The sequence below is a fragment of the Culex pipiens genome, chromosome 1, assembly GCF_016801865.2.
Source record: "Culex pipiens pallens isolate TS chromosome 1, TS_CPP_V2, whole genome shotgun sequence".
In the NCBI taxonomy this organism is placed as follows: Eukaryota; Metazoa; Arthropoda; class Insecta; order Diptera; family Culicidae; genus Culex; species Culex pipiens.
In genome coordinates, this window is record NC_068937.1 from 96,030,168 (window position 1) to 96,048,559 (window position 18,392).

The window sequence follows — 18,392 nt, forward strand, 5'->3', positions numbered from 1 at the left end:
TGAGCATTTTTAATTTTTTTGACCCGGGCTAATATGTATGGAGCGTAACACATTCTCCGAACAACGTTACGTAATAAAAGACACTTACAGCTTTCAACGAACGTTTGCAAAGTTTAAGGTGAGAACAAGATTGTCCTTCCGACCCGGACGCAGACGCAACATTTCCGCCAGTTCGATTTTTCAATGATCTGTCAGTCGAGCAATCTACAGGGGTTGCTTTGTTCAATGGTCGATAACAGGCAGACTATGATGACAGCCGCAAAGTTCTGCGTCCACCACACAGCGTCGAACGGATAATCTTGTTCTTAGCATTACTGTGAATCGTCTTTTTGTAGATTTCTCGAAAAAAGGGCTTTTAGTGAACAATTCCAGAGTTTTTTTTGAAAAGGACCGATAAACTATTGTCTTTCATATGTTTATAGGACCTAATCAAAAAAAACTCCAGAATTGAAAATGTGTAGGATTCGACTATCCGAAGTTTCGACTGTCCGAAGTTTGCTAGTCCGAAGCTCTTGGATAGGCGAATCACGGAAATTATTCGTCATGTACAGTCATCCTTTTGTGATAATTTGTCAATCCAGATTTTTAAGCGAAAATGGCGTTCGAAAGGTGAACGCCCGAAATGTCAAAATCACGCAGTGGTACCAACATTACGAAAAAAGAGTGCCATGGCATGACAGCCACATTTACCACTGCGCGATTTTGACATTTCGGACGTTCACCATTCGAACGCCATCTTCGCTTGAAAACCTGGATAGCATGCCAAATGCATCTTTTCTGGCGACCCTACTTTTTTTAGGACCTTTATTTGGACATTATCTTTCTGTTTCACTATTAAAAGTAGTACTTTCTGAACAAAAACCCTCATTTCAAGACTAATTATCCAGAGCAGCAAAATACTGCCTCCAAATTGTCTGTTCCATAATTGTGGGATATTATTGTGCCTCCCACAATTGTGGAACACCTGAATTTAACTGATATTTTCACAAAAAAAGTTATCAGACCATTCATAAAACTAAGCTTGAATTTGGTTAGTTTCAGTGCGTGAAGTCATTATTTTGTAAAAAATATGTACTCATGGAGAGAACCAAAGTTTGTTTACATCCGTAAGAAAAAAGTGTTCCGAATTTGTGGATTTCAAGGGTCAACGTTTTTCTTCAAAAACTTGATATAAAAATTTAAATTTACTGTTGTTTGATACATTATTCGAAAGATCGCAAGAAAAGCTTTCAAATGAAGGTAAACGCGAATCGTTAAGTTCAATTATCGATTTGCTATGATTTTTTGAACATTGACCGTTCTGTAAACTGTTCCGAATATGAGGGATGACTGTAATCCAACAATAATATTTACCCTTTTCTGACAGGAGTGGTGGTGTGGTGTGGCTTTGCCGTGGGTAAATTAATGGCTACACCTTTTAACGATGACGAATTTGAGCTTAGCGATCTACCTAAAAGACAACAGAAAAAAAAATCTTTTCACGCGATTCGACTGTATGAAGTCAATTTTATGCGAGGACTTCGGATGGTCGAGTAGTGCTTTTCAGTACAGTCCAGACTCGATTCTCCGAAGGCCTCGTAAAAATTTCACTTTGGACAATCGAACCACCCCTGAAAAATATTTTAGACATGCGTCAAGATAGCATGACGGTGATATAATTATTAAATTGATTTCTCATATTTTTCCGCAGAAATTAAACGCAACACCGTTGATAGTTTTTAAACATTTACCAACTCGATTTTTTTTCGTTTCTTAATAGCTACTAAAAATTATCTCAGTTTTTTCTTCTTCATCATCATCACCATTTACTGGCTCCATTATTCATACGTTATACACATAGGTATTCCACAATGTTTAGCAGTCGAACAACACTTGACTTCCCATGATGTATTTAGATAATTTCGACAATTCTCATCAGATCTCATCAAGAATTTTTAATGTGTGTTATACGTGTGTGTGTGTGAGTGTGTGTTTGTTGTTCAAAACGCAATTGTGGGTGGCGTGTTTGTGTATGGTGTATGGTATCGTATGGTATGACAAAACAAAAACAAAACTTGAACTTTGGTACAGGAGTGCTACTGCTAGTTGAATAGTTTGTTTTATTTGGGTGTGCAATTTTTGCTTTCTTTTTGCTTTTTGATTGCTGACTGATTAGTGGTTTATTTACGGTAAGTCAACATCGATTATTACTTCCTTATTGTGTTGCGATACATGTGATAGTGCGATTATTTTGGTTTTATGTTTAATTCAACAAATGTTTTTTTTTTTAACTTTCTGTTTTCTCCAGCGAAAGGTAATCAACTATTTTAGTCGCAAAGTTGTGGCTTTCCTTCGCTACATTTATATTGTCAGTGGTACAAGTTTGCCAGCAGCAAAAAACGAGCTCAAACATTTCGAGAAAGTCTCGTACAAATAATGACAATAAATCAAACAACTCAAAACAAAAGATTTTTGTAGTGTGTTTGTGTTTTTTCTCAACGCATAAATAACATTTATTGATCAACAAACAATTTTTTCTTCTCTTGTGTAGAACAAAACCAGTTTCTTCCTTTTTCGAGGGCAAATTTAGCTCACAAAATTACTTAAATGTTTTAAGTAGTGCTGTGTTGCGTTCAATGTAAAAGACCGTTCAGATTGTGGTTCGAGCATGTGTTGGTGTGTGTATGTGTGCTTGTGTGAGAATAGTACAAATGCTTTGGGATGTGTGCTTCGTGTGTGTTAGTGTGACTGTGTCCAAAACAAAAGCAGCAAAAAGGAAGGCGGTTGAGGGGGAGGGGCCAACAAATCGAGAATCAAATATCACTCAGCTCCGTCACGTGGGTGTTCGTGAAGCCTGCTTCTTCTTCTTGCTCTTGGTAGTTTTTCGAGACGCTTAAGGGTAAAACAATACTTCTAGTAAAGGGAAGGAAAAGTGGGTTCTTCGGTGAGACCCAGAAGCAAATATCTAAACGAAGGAAAGGGGAGGCGAACGGGTCAGGATTTAGTTTCTTTCTTGCTCAGGAGAAGCTGCTTATTCTCGCATGTACTGATAGTCGACCTCGTCCAGCGGAACAAACGTTTCCTTGATGGATTGAGGCGTGCACCACCGGAGAATGTAGTGTGGACCGCCGGCCTTGTCGTTGGTTCCTGGGAAGAAAAAATATCGAAATTCAGTTTTTAAATTCCATGAGATGTATTTTTTACATCTTGTTTTTGCAAAAGGCAAAAATAATCAATTTTAAATTTCAATTAAGTTATAACATTTAGTTTATGAAAAATAACCAAATATCCGAAGAAAGATTTTTAAATTGATATTTACTCTGATCTCCTAATTTAATACTAAAATAAAATTAAAAAAAAATTATGCTTGGGAGAGTTGCTAAAATTTATAATTTAAAAAGGAAACAATTTCTTTCGCTAAATTCCCCTTTCAAAAAATCGCGTGTTTAAAAATAAGATGGGGCCAGTATTGTTATTGAGTGATAGAAAAAAACTATCATTTGATGATTCCTACACCAACACATCAGAGGCTATAGCGATCGTCACCATAGCTTGTGAGTTCTCTTGTTATATCTCGTGATTGCTAGCAAGCGCATTCTCTTTCTGTCACTCCTTCTCTTTTCCTCGTTCACGAACACTCGCCCAAGATTCTTTTGTTTTCTCAAAAAACCGCAACGTCCCGTTAAACTGCGTTGGCAAATTTTGTTTTTTTGGCGGCTTTTCCGGTTACGCTCTGTCGAGGAGGGATGATTGTGAGTGCGGGAATGAGAAAAAAAGAGAACGTCTCGAGGGATTGTGCAAACACGAGATAGAGACCGACAATTATTTTTGCTGAGTATCTCGCGACGGAAAGAAGGGCGGTGAGGATTTCGGGCGTGATAATTGTAGTCGCTGAGAACTGAAATTTTGAAAAAAAAAAATCTTATGGGAAATTCGACGAGCTTTCCGGTAAAAATATTTACGAGGCTGAAAAATCAAGTCTGTCATACAGAAATCGCCAAAAACCATACTATACCAACCAACCATTTTTCGTGAGTCTTTTTGTCACATCTTAGGCTATTTTCACAAAAATTTTGAACGAAAAAAATCGTGGGCTCACCTTTAAATTTGACTTTTAAACATAAAAATCAAAAAATCTCATGAAAGTGGCGTGTTTTTTTCTTTCAGTCTACCACTTTCAGGCTCCCATACAAACTGACCCCTTTTTGTGGGCCCAGTGGGCCTAAGATGGCGGCCTTCGATATTATCTAGCCATACTTTTGAAAATGGCGCATAGTTTAATTAAATATAGTTTTGGCCTTGATTCAGTTTAAACGATAAAATAAGCAGTCTGGAATCATTTTCTTTAAAAATTTGCTTAGAGATACGCCACGATCAAATATTAGTCTAGAACAGTCGAAGTGAGTGTGCCGCGAAAGCCGTCACGAAATAAAAGTTTCCCATGCAAATGTTGAGTTGCGCATTTAATGGGCGGACTCCGACGAGGCCCACTGGCCATCTGTCGGTGAATACACGCAACTCACGAAAACTGTCATCTTAGGGTCCGGCTGGTCTTTGACCACTTTTTGATACGATGCAACGGCTTACAGAAATATTTAAATTACGAATTACAAAAAATATTTAAAACACTAACGCCCTTCTCAAATGTCATTATCGAGTGAAACTGGTTCCATGTACACAAAAATGGCTTACATAAGCGTAGGATAACATGTCTACAAAGTTTCATTGAAATCGGAGGGGGTCGAGAAAAAAGTACCTAAGTTCCTGTTTTGGGCTGGAATTGCGCTATAGTTATTCAGAAATTGTACATCCAAGATGGCGGCCAAAATGGCGGTGATGAATATTGAAGGAAAATCATTTCGTATTTTAATAGGCAAAAATACGAAAAATATGTTTTGTCCATGATTCGAATATCCGAACATCCATACAAACCTTCAGATAATTGAGTCTAGACTGTAGCAAACTCACCTGACATTCGACCACCACCAAACGGCTGCTGGCCGACCACGGATCCGGTGGACTTGTCGTTCACGTAGAAGTTGCCCGCAGTCAGTTTGAGTTCGTCCAAAGCTCGCTTCAGGAAGGCTCTGCAAAAGTACACAAATATCAGTAATTTTTTGGAAGATTGACGAAAGTCGATGACACTCACTCATCCTTCGAGAACACCGCCCCGGTCAGCGCGAACCGCGTCGACGTGCCGACCATCTTGAGCGTCTGGTCCAGCTCCTTGTCCTTGTACACGTAAATAGAAAGTACCGGGCCGAAGATCTCCTCGGTCATGATCTTGTCCAGCGGATCGCTCGACTGCACGATCGTCGGCTCGATGAAGTAGCCCTTGCTGTCGTCGTACTTGCCTCCGGCAACGATCTCCAGGTTTTTGGAATTCTTCGCATGATCGATGTACGACTTGATCCGTGCGAACGCCTTGTCGTCGATGACGGCCGACGTGAAGCTGTTAAAGTCCGTCACGTCGCCGATCTTGAGCGTGTCGCGCACCTTGATCAGGCCCTCCTTGACCTTGGGCCAGAGCGACTCGGGGACGTACATGCGCGAGCAGGCGGAGCACTTTTGGCCGCAAAACTCGAACGAGGACCGGATCGTGCCGTTCACCACCGACTGGACGTCCGCCGTCGGGTGGATAAAGTGGTAGTTCTTGCCGCCGCACTCGCCGATGAGCCGCGGGAAGTTGTTGTAGATGTTGATGTTTTCGCCGACCTGGCGCCACAGCCGGTTGAACGTCCTGCACAGGAGTTGGTTAGGTGGATGATACTCTAAATTAGAGATAAGAGAAACTTACGGTACGGAACCGGTAAAGTTGATACCGGCCAGATGCGGGGACGCCGTGATGTTGTCCCCAAAGACCGGACCGTCGGTTGGAATGAAGTTGACCACGCCCGGGGGCACGCCGGCCTCGCGCATGATCTTGAAGATGACGTAGTTGGACAGGAGTGCCGTGTCCGAGGGCTTCCACAACACACCGTTGCCCTGAAAAGATCGGGTTAGACTTTTGAAGAGCTTGTTCTGGTTAGGAACTCACCATCAACGCCGGCGTGTAGGCAAGGTTTCCACCGATGGCAGTAAAGTTGAAGGGGCTGATGGCGGCCACGAAGCCGTCAATACCTCGGAACCGCAGCGAGTTCTTGGTCACTTTGGCGTTTTCGCTGATCGGTTGGTACTTGGTGGCCTCCTTCAGGTAGAAGGTGTTCATTCTAAAAGTTCAACACATAAGATATTGCTCTGCACAGCTCTCAATAAAACTCACCTGATAAAGTCAATCAGTTCGGCCGCCGAATCGATCTCCGCCTGGATCACCGTCTTGGCCTGTCCCAGCATCGTCGCGGCGTTCAGTTCCTGCCGGTACGGGCCCGCCATCAGGTCGGCCGCCTTCTGCCAGATCTTTATCCGCTCGGCGATCGGCGTCCGGTCCCACTTGACCTGCGTTTCGGTGGCCGTCTTGATCGCCTTCTCCACCAGCTTCTTGTCGGCCCAGTAGAACTGGGCGATCTTTTGACTGTGGTTGTGGGGCATCACCTGGTGGCGCACCTCGTTCGTGCGGAACTCCTCCGAGCCGATGATGATCGGCACGTCCTCCGTCTTGGCGGCAGTCTTTTTCAGGGCAGCTTCCAGCTCCTTGCGCTCCTTGGAGCCCTTCTTGTACTCGAGCACGGGCTCGTTGACGAGCGGGAACTCGGGCAGCCGGTTGTCCGGCACGATCGAGCCGATGCAGCGGACGCCATACCTGAAGGTAATGGAACGACAGAAAAAAAGGTTGTTTGAATCAATTTAAAATTAAATGCTGTAATTTAAATCATTTGCGATTAACTTTGTCCACAAAAGTGGACAGTTAAGTAGAATAAAAACATATTTTTAATACAACACAATTTAATTTAAAAGCCCTTTTCTATGCAGCCTTATCTCATCCCACATCATTGTTATTGATTATTCAATTCATGCATAAACTCAACCCATGGGTTGAAATGCATTTCAACGATCCATCTATGCGGTTATCTTTCCACGGTGGGCCTGGCCAAAGCGCACCGTAAGGTTTTTTGGGATTATTCTCATACAACCAAACTTTTTTCGTCTTTTATACAATTTAATGTTATCCAATATACACCTGAACGCTAACGCCAGCTATTTTTTTTTTCTTTAAAATAAGCATTTATTAGACAAGTCTTACAAGTTGAAGTATGTTTGGAAAATAAATTTGAAATCATATTAATGCCAGCAAGGCGTACGGTTCTGTTTCATCGAAAGTGTCGTTCAGTTTGTTCCCAAATCCAAGACACCGTTGATTTTCATGACTTTCTTTTCTATATTGTTATCTCTTGTTTGGCTTGTTTCTCTGTGGTCGCAAAATACGTTCGTCAAGAAATTGATTCTCTGTCTGTTGAAAACCAATAAGTTAAAATCTCGAGTTTTTTTTGAAAAGGTCCTATAAACAAAATTTTCACTTTTTGCTTTTTGGGTGTTTTTTAATACCCCTGACTCAAGGTGGTTCTAAGAACACCCAAAAAGCAAAAATTGAAAATTTTGTTTATAGGACCTTTTCAAAAAAAAACTCTAGAAATAAACTCTTCAAATATTAATGGCTGTACATCGATTATGGCAGACAAGAGAACATGTTGAGCAGCTATGTCATTGGATCCCAAAGGTTTAGAATTGCGGGCAAAACTCACTATTAAGCTTGCGAGCCAAAAATGAATGAATACGAGCTGCTAGACCCACCTTCACGAATACATATCGACTCAGAATCAAAACTGAACAAATGGCTGTGTGTATGTTTGGATGTGGATGTGTGCACCGAAAAATTCTCACTCAATTATCGCAGCACTGGCTGAACCGATTTTAATCGTTTGAGTCTCATTCGGTCCGTCCTGGGGTCCCATAAGTCCCTATTGAAAATTATGAAGTTTAGTAAAGTACATCACAAGTTATGCTAAAGAAACCATTGTGAGGAAAGTCCGGAAGATCGCAAAAGGGTGGTTTTTGTAAGAAAATGTTATACATTTTAAAAAGACCTCTACAACGAGACCAAAACATCGAAGATCTGATAACTGATATAAATAGCACAATTTTTGGAGGCCGGATCTCAAAAACATCGATGAAAATGGTGTCGGTCCATCATGCAACCTCACTTTAGTTAGTTTATTGAAAGACCTTTCAAATGAACCTAAAACATCGATGATTTGATAACTACATCAAAAAATTTTTAGCACTTAGATGTTATTCATACAACTTTTAGGGGCCGGATCTTAAAAACTTCGATGAAAATTGTGAAAATAATGCGATCCATCGTTTTTTGGATAATTAAAAGGCCTTCAAATGATAGTATAAAATTGAAAATACCCTATCATTTATAGATTGAAAATTTTTATTTTACCAAAAAAAAAATTATTGTGCGGAAGGCATCAACCACCATACTGTGGATTCAGTAACGTTTTTAAGGTAATATTAACAAAATTATTTTTAAGGTTATATTATTCGAGCAATTCTCCTCGAATTCCGTAAATGGACTTACTTGTATTTGGTCATTGGTTCACCCATACAAGCCTCCATACAATTTTGGCAACAAAAATGCAATGTAAATATTCGAAAACCTGTATCCAAGGGCCCTGATTTTCAGTTCAAAGATCAGAAGTCACTCACTCACCAACGAACAAATCTTTGTCGACTGGAGCGCGCAACCATTCGCGAGCGAACACGACACGCTGGCTGTCAGCTCAATCGATCCACTCAGCGAAACCAATACTTCGTGAATTTCTTTTCCTACTCCGTCCGTCAACCTGGATCACACACAAATATGCTCAGAGAGGAGAGAGCCAAAAAAATACTGGCGCGGCGCACACTTGGCCTGCACTACCACAGTTTGCCATCAATTAGAATTTGGTATGGTGGAAATTGCTGCCAAATGTGTCTTTGTGTGTTGTGTAAACAAAAAAATTGCAAAATATTATTGATATGCTTGATTTTAAGCAATTTCTTAAATGATCAAAGCAAAGCCGATCGCAAACTATTCTCAGTCAGCTCGCTGTACTACCCGATTGGAGTGAGATGGAGAGCAAAGAGAGAGTGTTCAGTAGCGATTGGTGTGGAAGTGAAGAACGGTAGGAATACATCAGAGTAGTTTTTCGTCGTGCTAGATTTGTGCTCGCGAGTGACTGAGTCTTTTTTGAGCAATCAGGTCACTTGCCTGTATCTTTAGAAAGAATTTTTGATTGATATATTTTATTTTTTCCGGATTTCACATTTATTTTTTTTTGCATTTAAAACTGGACCATTCGTTGCTGAAGGAGGTTGTTTAGATAAACCTCTGAAAACTTAAATTTTCCTGTTTGTTTTTCTTTTATCCGCTGTATCTCAGCAACCAGAGGTCCAATATTCAAAGTAAAAAAATGCCTCTTTGGCCTCAAACTTATTTTGCACTTAGAAAACCTTCAGCTTGGGATTCGAACTCATGACATTTGGGTTACGAATCTGAGAACTTTACATCTGATTAAGGCGGACGGCAGACTGAAATTTTATTAAAATCAGAGGTTGAAAAATCCTTTTGCATTGCGCCTTTTTCATATAGCTTGTGTCATAGAGTAAGTGTTGTGTGTGTGTGTGTGTAACGGTATGGAAATTTCTTTAAAAAATTGTATAACCTGATTTAAATGTTTGTTGATTTATGCCATTTAACATTTAAATTTTAAACATTAAAATTGCGTTGAAAATAAACTATTTCCATAGTCAAATTAGGTTTAACCAATCAAATTTATATTTGATTACAGAGCGATTGTTCCAGAAACTTTTTTTTTAAGCAGCGGCAATCCTGTTCTGTACAAGCAAAAACAAATTTTACGATCTTACTCAAGTGGCCATCAGGCAAAAGCAATAAAAAGCCAGTTCCCAGTTTTGCACTGATTGAACAACTACCACAACAACAACAACAAGTCGTACACTGTCTGCTAGTTAACCCGTTTTGGAGAGTTTGTTGCCAACTGGTACATTTCTGGGTTCTGTTTAACCTTGAACCCTTATCAGCAAAATGCACCCACCGTGGGGGAATTCAGTATCTGGTGATTTACAGTTAGTGACACCGATTAACAATTTGCAAGGTGGCTTAGCGTATTTATATGGTCGTCATTTGGAAAGTTAAATTGATATGGTGATAAGACAAAGATTGATTGTTATTAGATTTCTTTTCATATTTATGAAAATAATTTTAAATTGATGTTAAAAACTCACTCTGGTTTAAAAATAATAATGTAATCCTTGGATTAAACTTATGTGTGTGTGTGGTCCAATCCAATACCCGCTAACCGGTAGCGAAATTATGGGAAAGTATAATTAGTATCAGACTGTGTATATGCCGAATGCTGATACAACTTATCTCAGTCCCGGGTATTAGGTGGTGACAGCCCTCGCGCTGCTTCCAACGACCCATTTCAGAATGACAGAGCTCCTTGCGGTCCAATTCCGAGGTCGCTGGGCATTGTTCGGCCCCGCCTAAACATATAAGCAAGCATCTGAAGGAAACTCGATCTATATTTAGACTTCCAATCCCCTCAGGCAAATCAGGGATCAGCGCGTATTTAATATGAGAAGATAACATGTTTCAACACTACGGATCAATTCACTGCAAGAGTGTAAACCTTCTGATGGCCGACTGCTTAGCGTCCCAGACCACCAATCCAAAGGTGTGAGTTCGAATCCCACCTGATTCATTTTAGTTTTTATTCATATTCAAATTCCTGATTCCAAATTTCAAAGGTACCGACCGGGATTTGATCCCTGAACCTTCTGATTGGGAGACAGAAGCCGTAACCATTAAGCCACGGAGCCGGTTATAATCCTTGGATTAAACTTATCTCTTGAAAACAAACAGTTGCTAGTAACACGTCCTGCTGGCACTATCTAAATATATTTAGCAACAGTTGTTGTTGTTGTCCAACGTGCTAATTCTAACGCAAACACATCACTTACGTCCGATGTAGAACCCATTTGTATCGCTAAGTGACAAATTTGCTATAGTGTTTGAATTATTGAGAAGCTTCGCATTGCTGAGTGTTATAATTAGTAGCGCTGTGGAATGATCTCCAACTAAGTGTTGCTATGCGATATCTGCCCAGCACGATGATGACTATGATGGGAAAAAAGCAAAACCTGTTTATGCAACAACAATCAGCTGTTCGTTTCTAGCACTTTTTCAGGGTAGGAAAACAACACTGACGAAGTCGTGAACTCTAGCGTATCGTTAGAAAAGGGCGTGTAACGCAAAGTAAGAATTTTAAAGATATTGTTCAAAAGTATTGTTGAAATTGCAATTGTGTTATATTTTAAGTTCCTTAAAGCAAATAATTACAAGTCACTTTCAATTATGAATTTGGACATGTTTTGCGCATACAAGTGTGACAAATATAGATATGAGGACTTAAGTGTCGGCGGCTGTTCAGCTTCAAAGCTATTTTCATGGATTTATTTTTAACCGACAGGTGAGGAACAGTGCCAATGCCAGCGGAATAATGCAAGCTCAAAACGTGACAGACATTGCAGAAATTCTTTAGTAATGCACTCTGTTAGAATTCCTAAATGGTGATAAAAGTCTTTACTTCGGATGATTCTATTACAATTTCGAAATTTTTCCTACTAAACTAAATGCCGTTAAGGTTATAACTATCACAGGTTTTAGGAAGTAGAGAACCTTTACTTGAAGTAACAGTTTGAAAAACAGGGTTTGAATGTTTTTTGATTATATAAAAACTTTTTGTTAAATGTATTTTTGTCAATAAATAATAAATGGAAGCAATAAGTATTACAGAATGCTTTAGAAAACTTGAAAATAGACTAATACAATTAGCGAAAAAAAACTTTTAGCGGTAAAATTTTCAATAATATTTGGTATTTAAAAGAATTTTTTGTCGTGCCTACATGACTAAAACATAACATACTAGTGTAGATGGTGCTAGTGATGAAAACTTGCTGGAATTTCTGCAAACTTTGACAGCTCCATACAAAATTTTAACTGCAAGTCAGCAAAAATGAACTGAAAAAGCATGCACATCACCTTTGTGAACAAAAGCATGTAATATTGTATGAGAAATCGTTTACACGAAAAGCATGTACAGAAAAAAATAGAACTGCACACCCAAAAATAATTGATTTGGTGTGTTCAACAAATCTTCATCATTACCTTATGTTCGCCAAAACGGTCGTTGCCACGAAAAACATACAATCTACGTTATTTCGGGTAAATAAATTGTTGTCATAAATTGTTACGATGAATTTAATTGATATTTGTTTGTGAAAAATCGTTAATTGCATTCATCACGCAATCTATGTATGGTCCCTAAACCTCTACCCGTAATTTTTAAAGGTTTACCTTAATTATGTAGGCTTTCTACATAAATTGAAAATAATTCTTTATTTTAAATTGTTTTTCATGTAATTCAATCCATTGAATATTTTTATTTGTAAGATAATTAAGTGTTAGCAATATTTTTTTTTAATTTTTAGTCACTTGATTTTTGAGAAATATTCGTAGGCCAACCTTTTAAATGAAACTTGAATTTGCTTTATTTTAAATGGTTTTCAAAATGATTAATAAAACATTCTATAACATATTTTATAACGAAATCAAACTTATTTTTATTTTTAAATAAAAAAAACTGCCTTCATATGTCGCCAGCATGCCATTGAATAAAACTGCCATTGAAATGAGAATGTGATGCTTTGGAGTCGTATTTGCATTCAAAAAAACCTTAGTTCTTATACATAATAAGGCAGTTTATACATGAATTGAAGAAAAAATCTATCTGTTTATTGCAGAAATAAACTAAGTCTAGAATGATAAAAAGATGGATAAAAACAAACACATGAGCAAACTTTTACGAAAGCTCACAAACACATATAAAAGTGAATGGAACCAGCTACCCAGCTAGCAACAACATCACCTCGCACCCCGGGCTGGTTTGTTTTTGTTTTGCTTTGTAATGCAGTTTTCCATATCCAAGAGAGTTGGCGAGGGAGAGCGTTTCTCTCGCGTGCTCAAAATTGAGAGCACAGACGGAGCGCGAGCAAAACACTCTGAGAGTTTATTCCTCTCAAAACAAATTGTACAACCAAATGGGTGGGTGGTTGTATCGAAATGGATAGATACATATTATACGCTCTTCTTTTCTTTTTTTTCGGTGAATGCAGTTGTGTGTTTTCGCTTTGCAACTAAAATGTAACCAATTAGATGCAACGTTTTACCTCACTGCCAAAGGTATTTTCGTCCCCGACACCATCTTCTTTTCGGTTTTTGCACTTCCTGATCCGCCGTGGACCGGTATTTTTGGCAGTGGGCGCGGAGGGAAAGTGCTTAAAATTAGAACTAAACTTGGTTCAATGAACTAACCTTTGAATGCTGCTGACTAGCGTTCCTCCACTTTTGCAGACGGCAAACATTTTGAGCTGCTAATTCCTCTTCGTTGACCCGCAAAAATGTATCCGCTGGCGTAACGTTACGTGACCAAAATCGATTTACGGACAGGAAGTGGCTCTTTTTTTTCTCTTTTTCTTGTTCTGCTCAGCCTTGATTTCCGATTTCGTCACTGCTAATTTGGTATCACTGTACAAGTTCCAGCTCACTTTTCCTACAGACTAGATTAGCACGTTGCCAGCAGTGGCCACTTCCGGATTTCGGAACCTGTAAAACCCCACGCACAAATGAAAATAGGCAGGATAGCAAAATTACGTAAGTGCTCCGTGCAACCCCCAGCAGCTAGAACAGAGACCACCCGACCGAGATCTCGACCGACCGACGACGACAGACGACTTTTGCCCAAGTGGATGCAACTTTTTCCTTCTAATATTATGTTAGTCGGAGCGGCTTGCGGTGGGAGCGCGAATTTGCTCATCACTCGCACGGGGGCTTTATCCTCCCTGGGAGCAGAGAGAGCAAGAGAGGGAGTTTTGCGAATTCGGACTTGAGTTTTTTGTTTGTTGTTGTTTAAAATATTTGAGAATGTGTGAAATTTTGACAGCTGGGTGACGATCAAAGTTGCCGTATTTTGGATTGCTTTTGTGTTTGCAGAAAAAGCCGAAAAATATAGAAAATCTGGACGTTTCAAACAATTAGTAAAAAATAAATTTAAGCAAAATAATGTGAATAGGTCAATGGTAGGATTTTTAAGCAAATAGTGCATCTCCTTCACGTCAGTGAATGTTTACATTAAGAATGAGCAGGATAGCGTCTTTGTATACAATTCCATATTGGTCCACTTCTAGCAAGTGAAGTCTTCACCAATGCTATATTGCCGCCATCGTTTACTACATATTTCAAAGTTTTGCATTTTTCGTGAAAATGGTAAAAAACCTTAATTTCCAAACTGCGATAACTCGAGAAGGGTCAATCCATAAACCACGTGACACCTTTTTGGGAATCTCAAACTCCAGAGGGCCAAGTATTTTTTTTTTCATGCAAATTTAAATTAAAAATGGGTCATCCCACTTTAAACATGTCAGCACTCTAAATCAACTTTTTCTGATCATTTATAATTATATAATATTTAAAATATTTGACTCACTAAAGATACCAAATTAGGTCCTTAAATTAAGCTTAAATTGCTGATTTAATTGTTCACAGCGATAAAAGCTTATTTTTCTGAGCATAATGACCCTTTTTACGACCACAAAGATTTGATAAATTGATTTATAAATCAATTTTGAAAACAAAAAAAAAAAAAAATTTCATGGTCACTCTTGACAGAAAGTATCTTACTTGCCAACCATTAGAAAATCTTCAAAATTTTACACTTGTCAATCGTTACATAAAGATTAGAACAGATATCAGTATTTTAAAAATTCTTTTTTTTATATCTTATATATTTGACAACACTTTTGTTATTTCAGTTCTCTCCCTCATTTTCTCTCTTTCTCTCTGTTTTTTACTCTTTCAATCTCTCTTGCTAGTCAAAGCGCTAATTGGAATGATAAATCCAATAAAATCGCGATTCACTTCGTTTATTGAACTCGTTTTTAATAAAACCAAAAATGAAGTCCACATAAGACTATCCGGTTACACCTACAACACACACTCCAACACAAATTTCACACTGAGATAACGCCCAAAACCACACTTCGCGACACTTTCGGTCCCCGGATTTGTTTTTCATCGATCAAAACATTACCAACCGTACGAACGCGGCTTTGGTCACGGGCACACTGAACTGACTGCTGCTGCTCTCTTTTGGCGTGTTTGACATATCGTATCCACACCAGCTGCGGTGCATGTTTTTTGAATGGAAAATTACTCTCGCAGATAAAAACACGCCACACCAGCACTGCGGTATCGTTTCACCAATACAGGCGCGTGTGGTTCGTGGTATCGAATTAGGGTGATGAACTTTTTTACGTTGTGCAAAATTAGTTGGGTAAATTTCAGACTTACCTTTTGACGGGTGCGACAACGGTTTGCTATGATACCGGTTTTTCTATGCGCACCATTTCTCGTCACGACCCAAAACCCGACACAACTCGGTAGCTTGATCGGTGCACCAAACCGAAGTTTGGTGTGACGGCGGTGTGGATCGGGTACACAAAACTGACATGGTTTCTGCGCCTACCACACGGGAGAAGTTTGGAACTCTTGATGCCTTGCAAGCCATCTGAACTCAACAGTTCTTAATGGTGTGGTTGTCAAAGGCAGTGCATTAGTATTTTAAAGGTTCTTGGTTCGAATCTCGACAGTTATTATTTTATTTTTTGAATGTTTTTATTTGTTTAGAATAGTTCGTTAGGAATAGAATTTCGTAGTGTCGTGAAATATAAACTTTAACTTCTCGTGCATATAACCCTGAAATAGGCATTTTCACTTAAACCTGCCTGCATAATATGGAATGTTTTCTCTATTCCACTACAAAAATCCATTCAATTTTCTAACTCTTTGACTAAAGCGTCGCAGGTTCGAAGAAGTTACTTAAAAAATGTATATAATCAGTAATTTTGACAGCAAATATTGAAAAAAAATCCTCAAAAATATTTGTACCCAGGATTGAACCAGGAACCTCGTGGTAAAAAGACGGAGACAACAACCGCCACGCCATCCCGAAGTTGTGAATGATGGCTGGCAAACCTCAATCAAAACAATGTCGCCTCCGGTTTACTTGGATCAACCATATGTTGAGTTGCATCCTTGGTATACAGTTTGGGTGCACCGGTGGTGTACCAAGGTGCTTTCGGTACAGTTGCTATGGTGTGACAACAAACAGCTCGGTTTGGTTTCTAAAGTGGCACGAAAACCGCACCACGGCGCACCAGATCTTGGTGTTCAGTGAAGCCTTTACTAAATTTGCTTTCAAAGCGTTAGTAAGATAACAATTCAAACATTTATCTTGAAAATTTGGATTGTTTTCATCATCAGCATGATTAAGAAGAAATTGTAATAGATATAATATAATTTAAACTCAACTATTGATAAATAAAAATTGCACAAAAAGAAAGATTTTAGCGTGGTAAAATTTGATGGTCCCTGTTAAAAGCTTCCAAGTTGGCTATCAAACAACTTACAAAGCTTTTATCCATAAAAAGCTTTGTAAGTTGATTGATGAGACAACATATTGTTGTTATCGTTCAGTAGAGCGCAAAGAATTCAGGCTGACCAAGCAAAACAGCTTGAACAGTTCGCTTGAAAATAGTACTATAGTTCTGAATCTTCAATTTTGGTGGCCAATAAGCTTGTTTTCCTCTTATTAATATTGAGCATGTTTGACTTATGTTTCATTACCCTTCCCAATCACGGACGTCACCGTTTAGACACTGAGTTGAATACAGGTATATAGCTATTAGTGTCGAGTGGGACGGATTTATTTGGTTTTTGATTGAAGCCTCTTTAAAAAAAAAAAAAAAAAAGGACGACATATGAATATTTGTACTGATTCTGCTTAAACACTGCAACGTTAAAGGTGATGTAAATGTATCGAGATTTTTTGTAGTTTTTTTGGGCACATTTCTACTTCCATTAAACCGCAGATTGAAAACTATTGTATCGGAATTATCATGTTCCGTTTAACTGTTTGAAGTAGGTTAACACAAACAACCCGCCTACTGTATGTCAAGATTAGACATATGGTCGTATCTAGTTTAGGGCGCATTCACAAATGACTTTCGATATTGTTAAGGTTGTACTTCTTTTGAATATCAACAGTTGAAGTATCTCTGAAGTCTGTGATTGGGATATTCGACATTGAAAGAAAAACTCCAAACCCGTACAATAAATTACATTTATTTACTCTAACTTTCTTAACGCTACAGTTACAGTTACACTACCTGGCAGCTCCGTTCTTTCGTGTGGCATTCGCAAATAGTTCATGGACGGCAGCGGTGGTGGGACTTCCCTGTTGGTTGCGGCACCATTCCCGTAAACAATACTGTATAAACACAACTCTCTTTTGCTCAACGAACTGCCGGAGCAAGAGAGGCTCATTTGCGGGAACGGTTGATAATGGCCGCTTGGTTTTCTGCTGCTGGTTCCTTCCGGATGCCGCCTTCCGTCCCACGAACTGGATGCGAATAGTTGGCTAAAACTTGCTTAAAAATAATGTTCATCTTTTGATGCTATTTTCGCGCTCCTTTGCGGAAGGTTGGAAAATATTTACATGCTTGGTTGGCTGAGTAAAATAAATATCTACTGCGTAAAATGACTCGTTTGTGCGGTTTTTTTCGAATAGTTTTTTGTCATTTTCCTAAATGCTGCTTGAAAATATGGCGTAGATCTACTCCTGAATTACGTGACATCTTTCTGACTAGACCTAGATCGATGTCGCTTTCCGTTACGTCACTCTTGTACTCTCGTGTTTCCGCGAAATGTTTCTAAAAGTCTACACGTTCGAGAGTCGAAATCAGTCCTGCGTGTTTATGTGTTGGTGGCAGCTTCCTAGTTACAGGTCCTATCGCTAATAATCCTTACTCAAGTTACGCTATGACTAACTTAAACGTTACGCCGTTGAGGCTTGTCTTGTCGTGGTCGTTGTGTGTGTACGTTTGTCGCTGACTACTATTCGCTCTGAGTGTTCGCTGAGTATTCCTATCCGGCTCAGAACAAACTTCTGCGTCGGTTGCCAAGGTTGATCCACTCGACCGGTATCTCCGACCGCTCCTGCATCGGGGTGTTCTGGCACTCGGGCACCTTGGCCACCCGCTCGCAGCGTCGGCTCACGTTCCAGTACACGTAACCCTTCGGGCAGCGGTACATGTTGGGCTGCAGCACGTCACTGCTGCGTCCCTCGCCGGCCAGGCAGCGCACGAACGTCGAGCTGCACTTCTGTTCGTCCAACGCGAAGTGACCCTCTGCCGGGCAGAGTGGCTTCGTTGAGCGAAGTTGCATCTGAAACAAGAGAGATAGAGGTACCGTCAAGATACGTTAACAAACATCCCGTTGAAGTAACTTA

General features: G+C 39.4%; 2 protein-coding genes across 4 annotated transcripts in view; both read right to left on the bottom strand.

Moving 5' to 3' along the window:
* Positions 1-1,712: 1,712 nt before the first annotated feature.
* On the bottom strand, positions 1,713-15,166 carry LOC120427285 (delta-1-pyrroline-5-carboxylate dehydrogenase, mitochondrial). Its single transcript, XM_039592136.2, has 8 exons — positions 15,033-15,166; positions 13,361-13,651; positions 6,242-6,718; positions 6,017-6,188; positions 5,777-5,964; positions 5,129-5,719; positions 4,948-5,066; positions 1,713-3,126 (listed from the first exon to the last, which is right to left on the bottom strand). The coding sequence occupies exons 2-8, from the start codon at positions 13,408-13,410 to the stop codon at positions 3,011-3,013; spliced, it is 1,713 nt and encodes a 570-aa protein (XP_039448070.1). The 5' UTR covers positions 13,411-13,651; positions 15,033-15,166; the 3' UTR covers positions 1,713-3,010.
* Positions 15,167-17,211: 2,045 nt separating this feature from the next.
* Positions 17,212-18,392, bottom strand: part of LOC120427287 (homeobox protein 5) — a 40,861-nt gene continuing 39,680 nt past the window's right edge. For all 3 annotated transcript variants that reach the window (XM_039592139.2, XM_052711144.1, XM_039592138.2), the window contains one exon: positions 17,212-18,328. In XM_039592139.2, coding sequence (XP_039448073.2) covers positions 18,038-18,328 — 291 coding nt within the window. In that variant the 3' untranslated portion in view covers positions 17,212-18,037. The remainder of the gene's footprint in view (positions 18,329-18,392) is intronic.

Coding starts and splice junctions, on each gene's coding strand:
- LOC120427285 (XM_039592136.2), bottom strand. CDS start 13,410: ATGTTTGCCGTCTGCAAAAGTGGAGGAACGCTAGTCAGCAGCATTCAA. Junction 5,965..6,016: donor CCTACACGCCGGCGTTGATG/GTGAGTTCCTAA, acceptor CGATCTTTTCAG/GGCAACGGTGTGTTGTGGAA. Junction 3,127..4,947: donor TGGTGGTGGTCGAATGTCAG/GTGAGTTTGCTA, acceptor TTTTCTTCCCAG/GAACCAACGACAAGGCCGGC.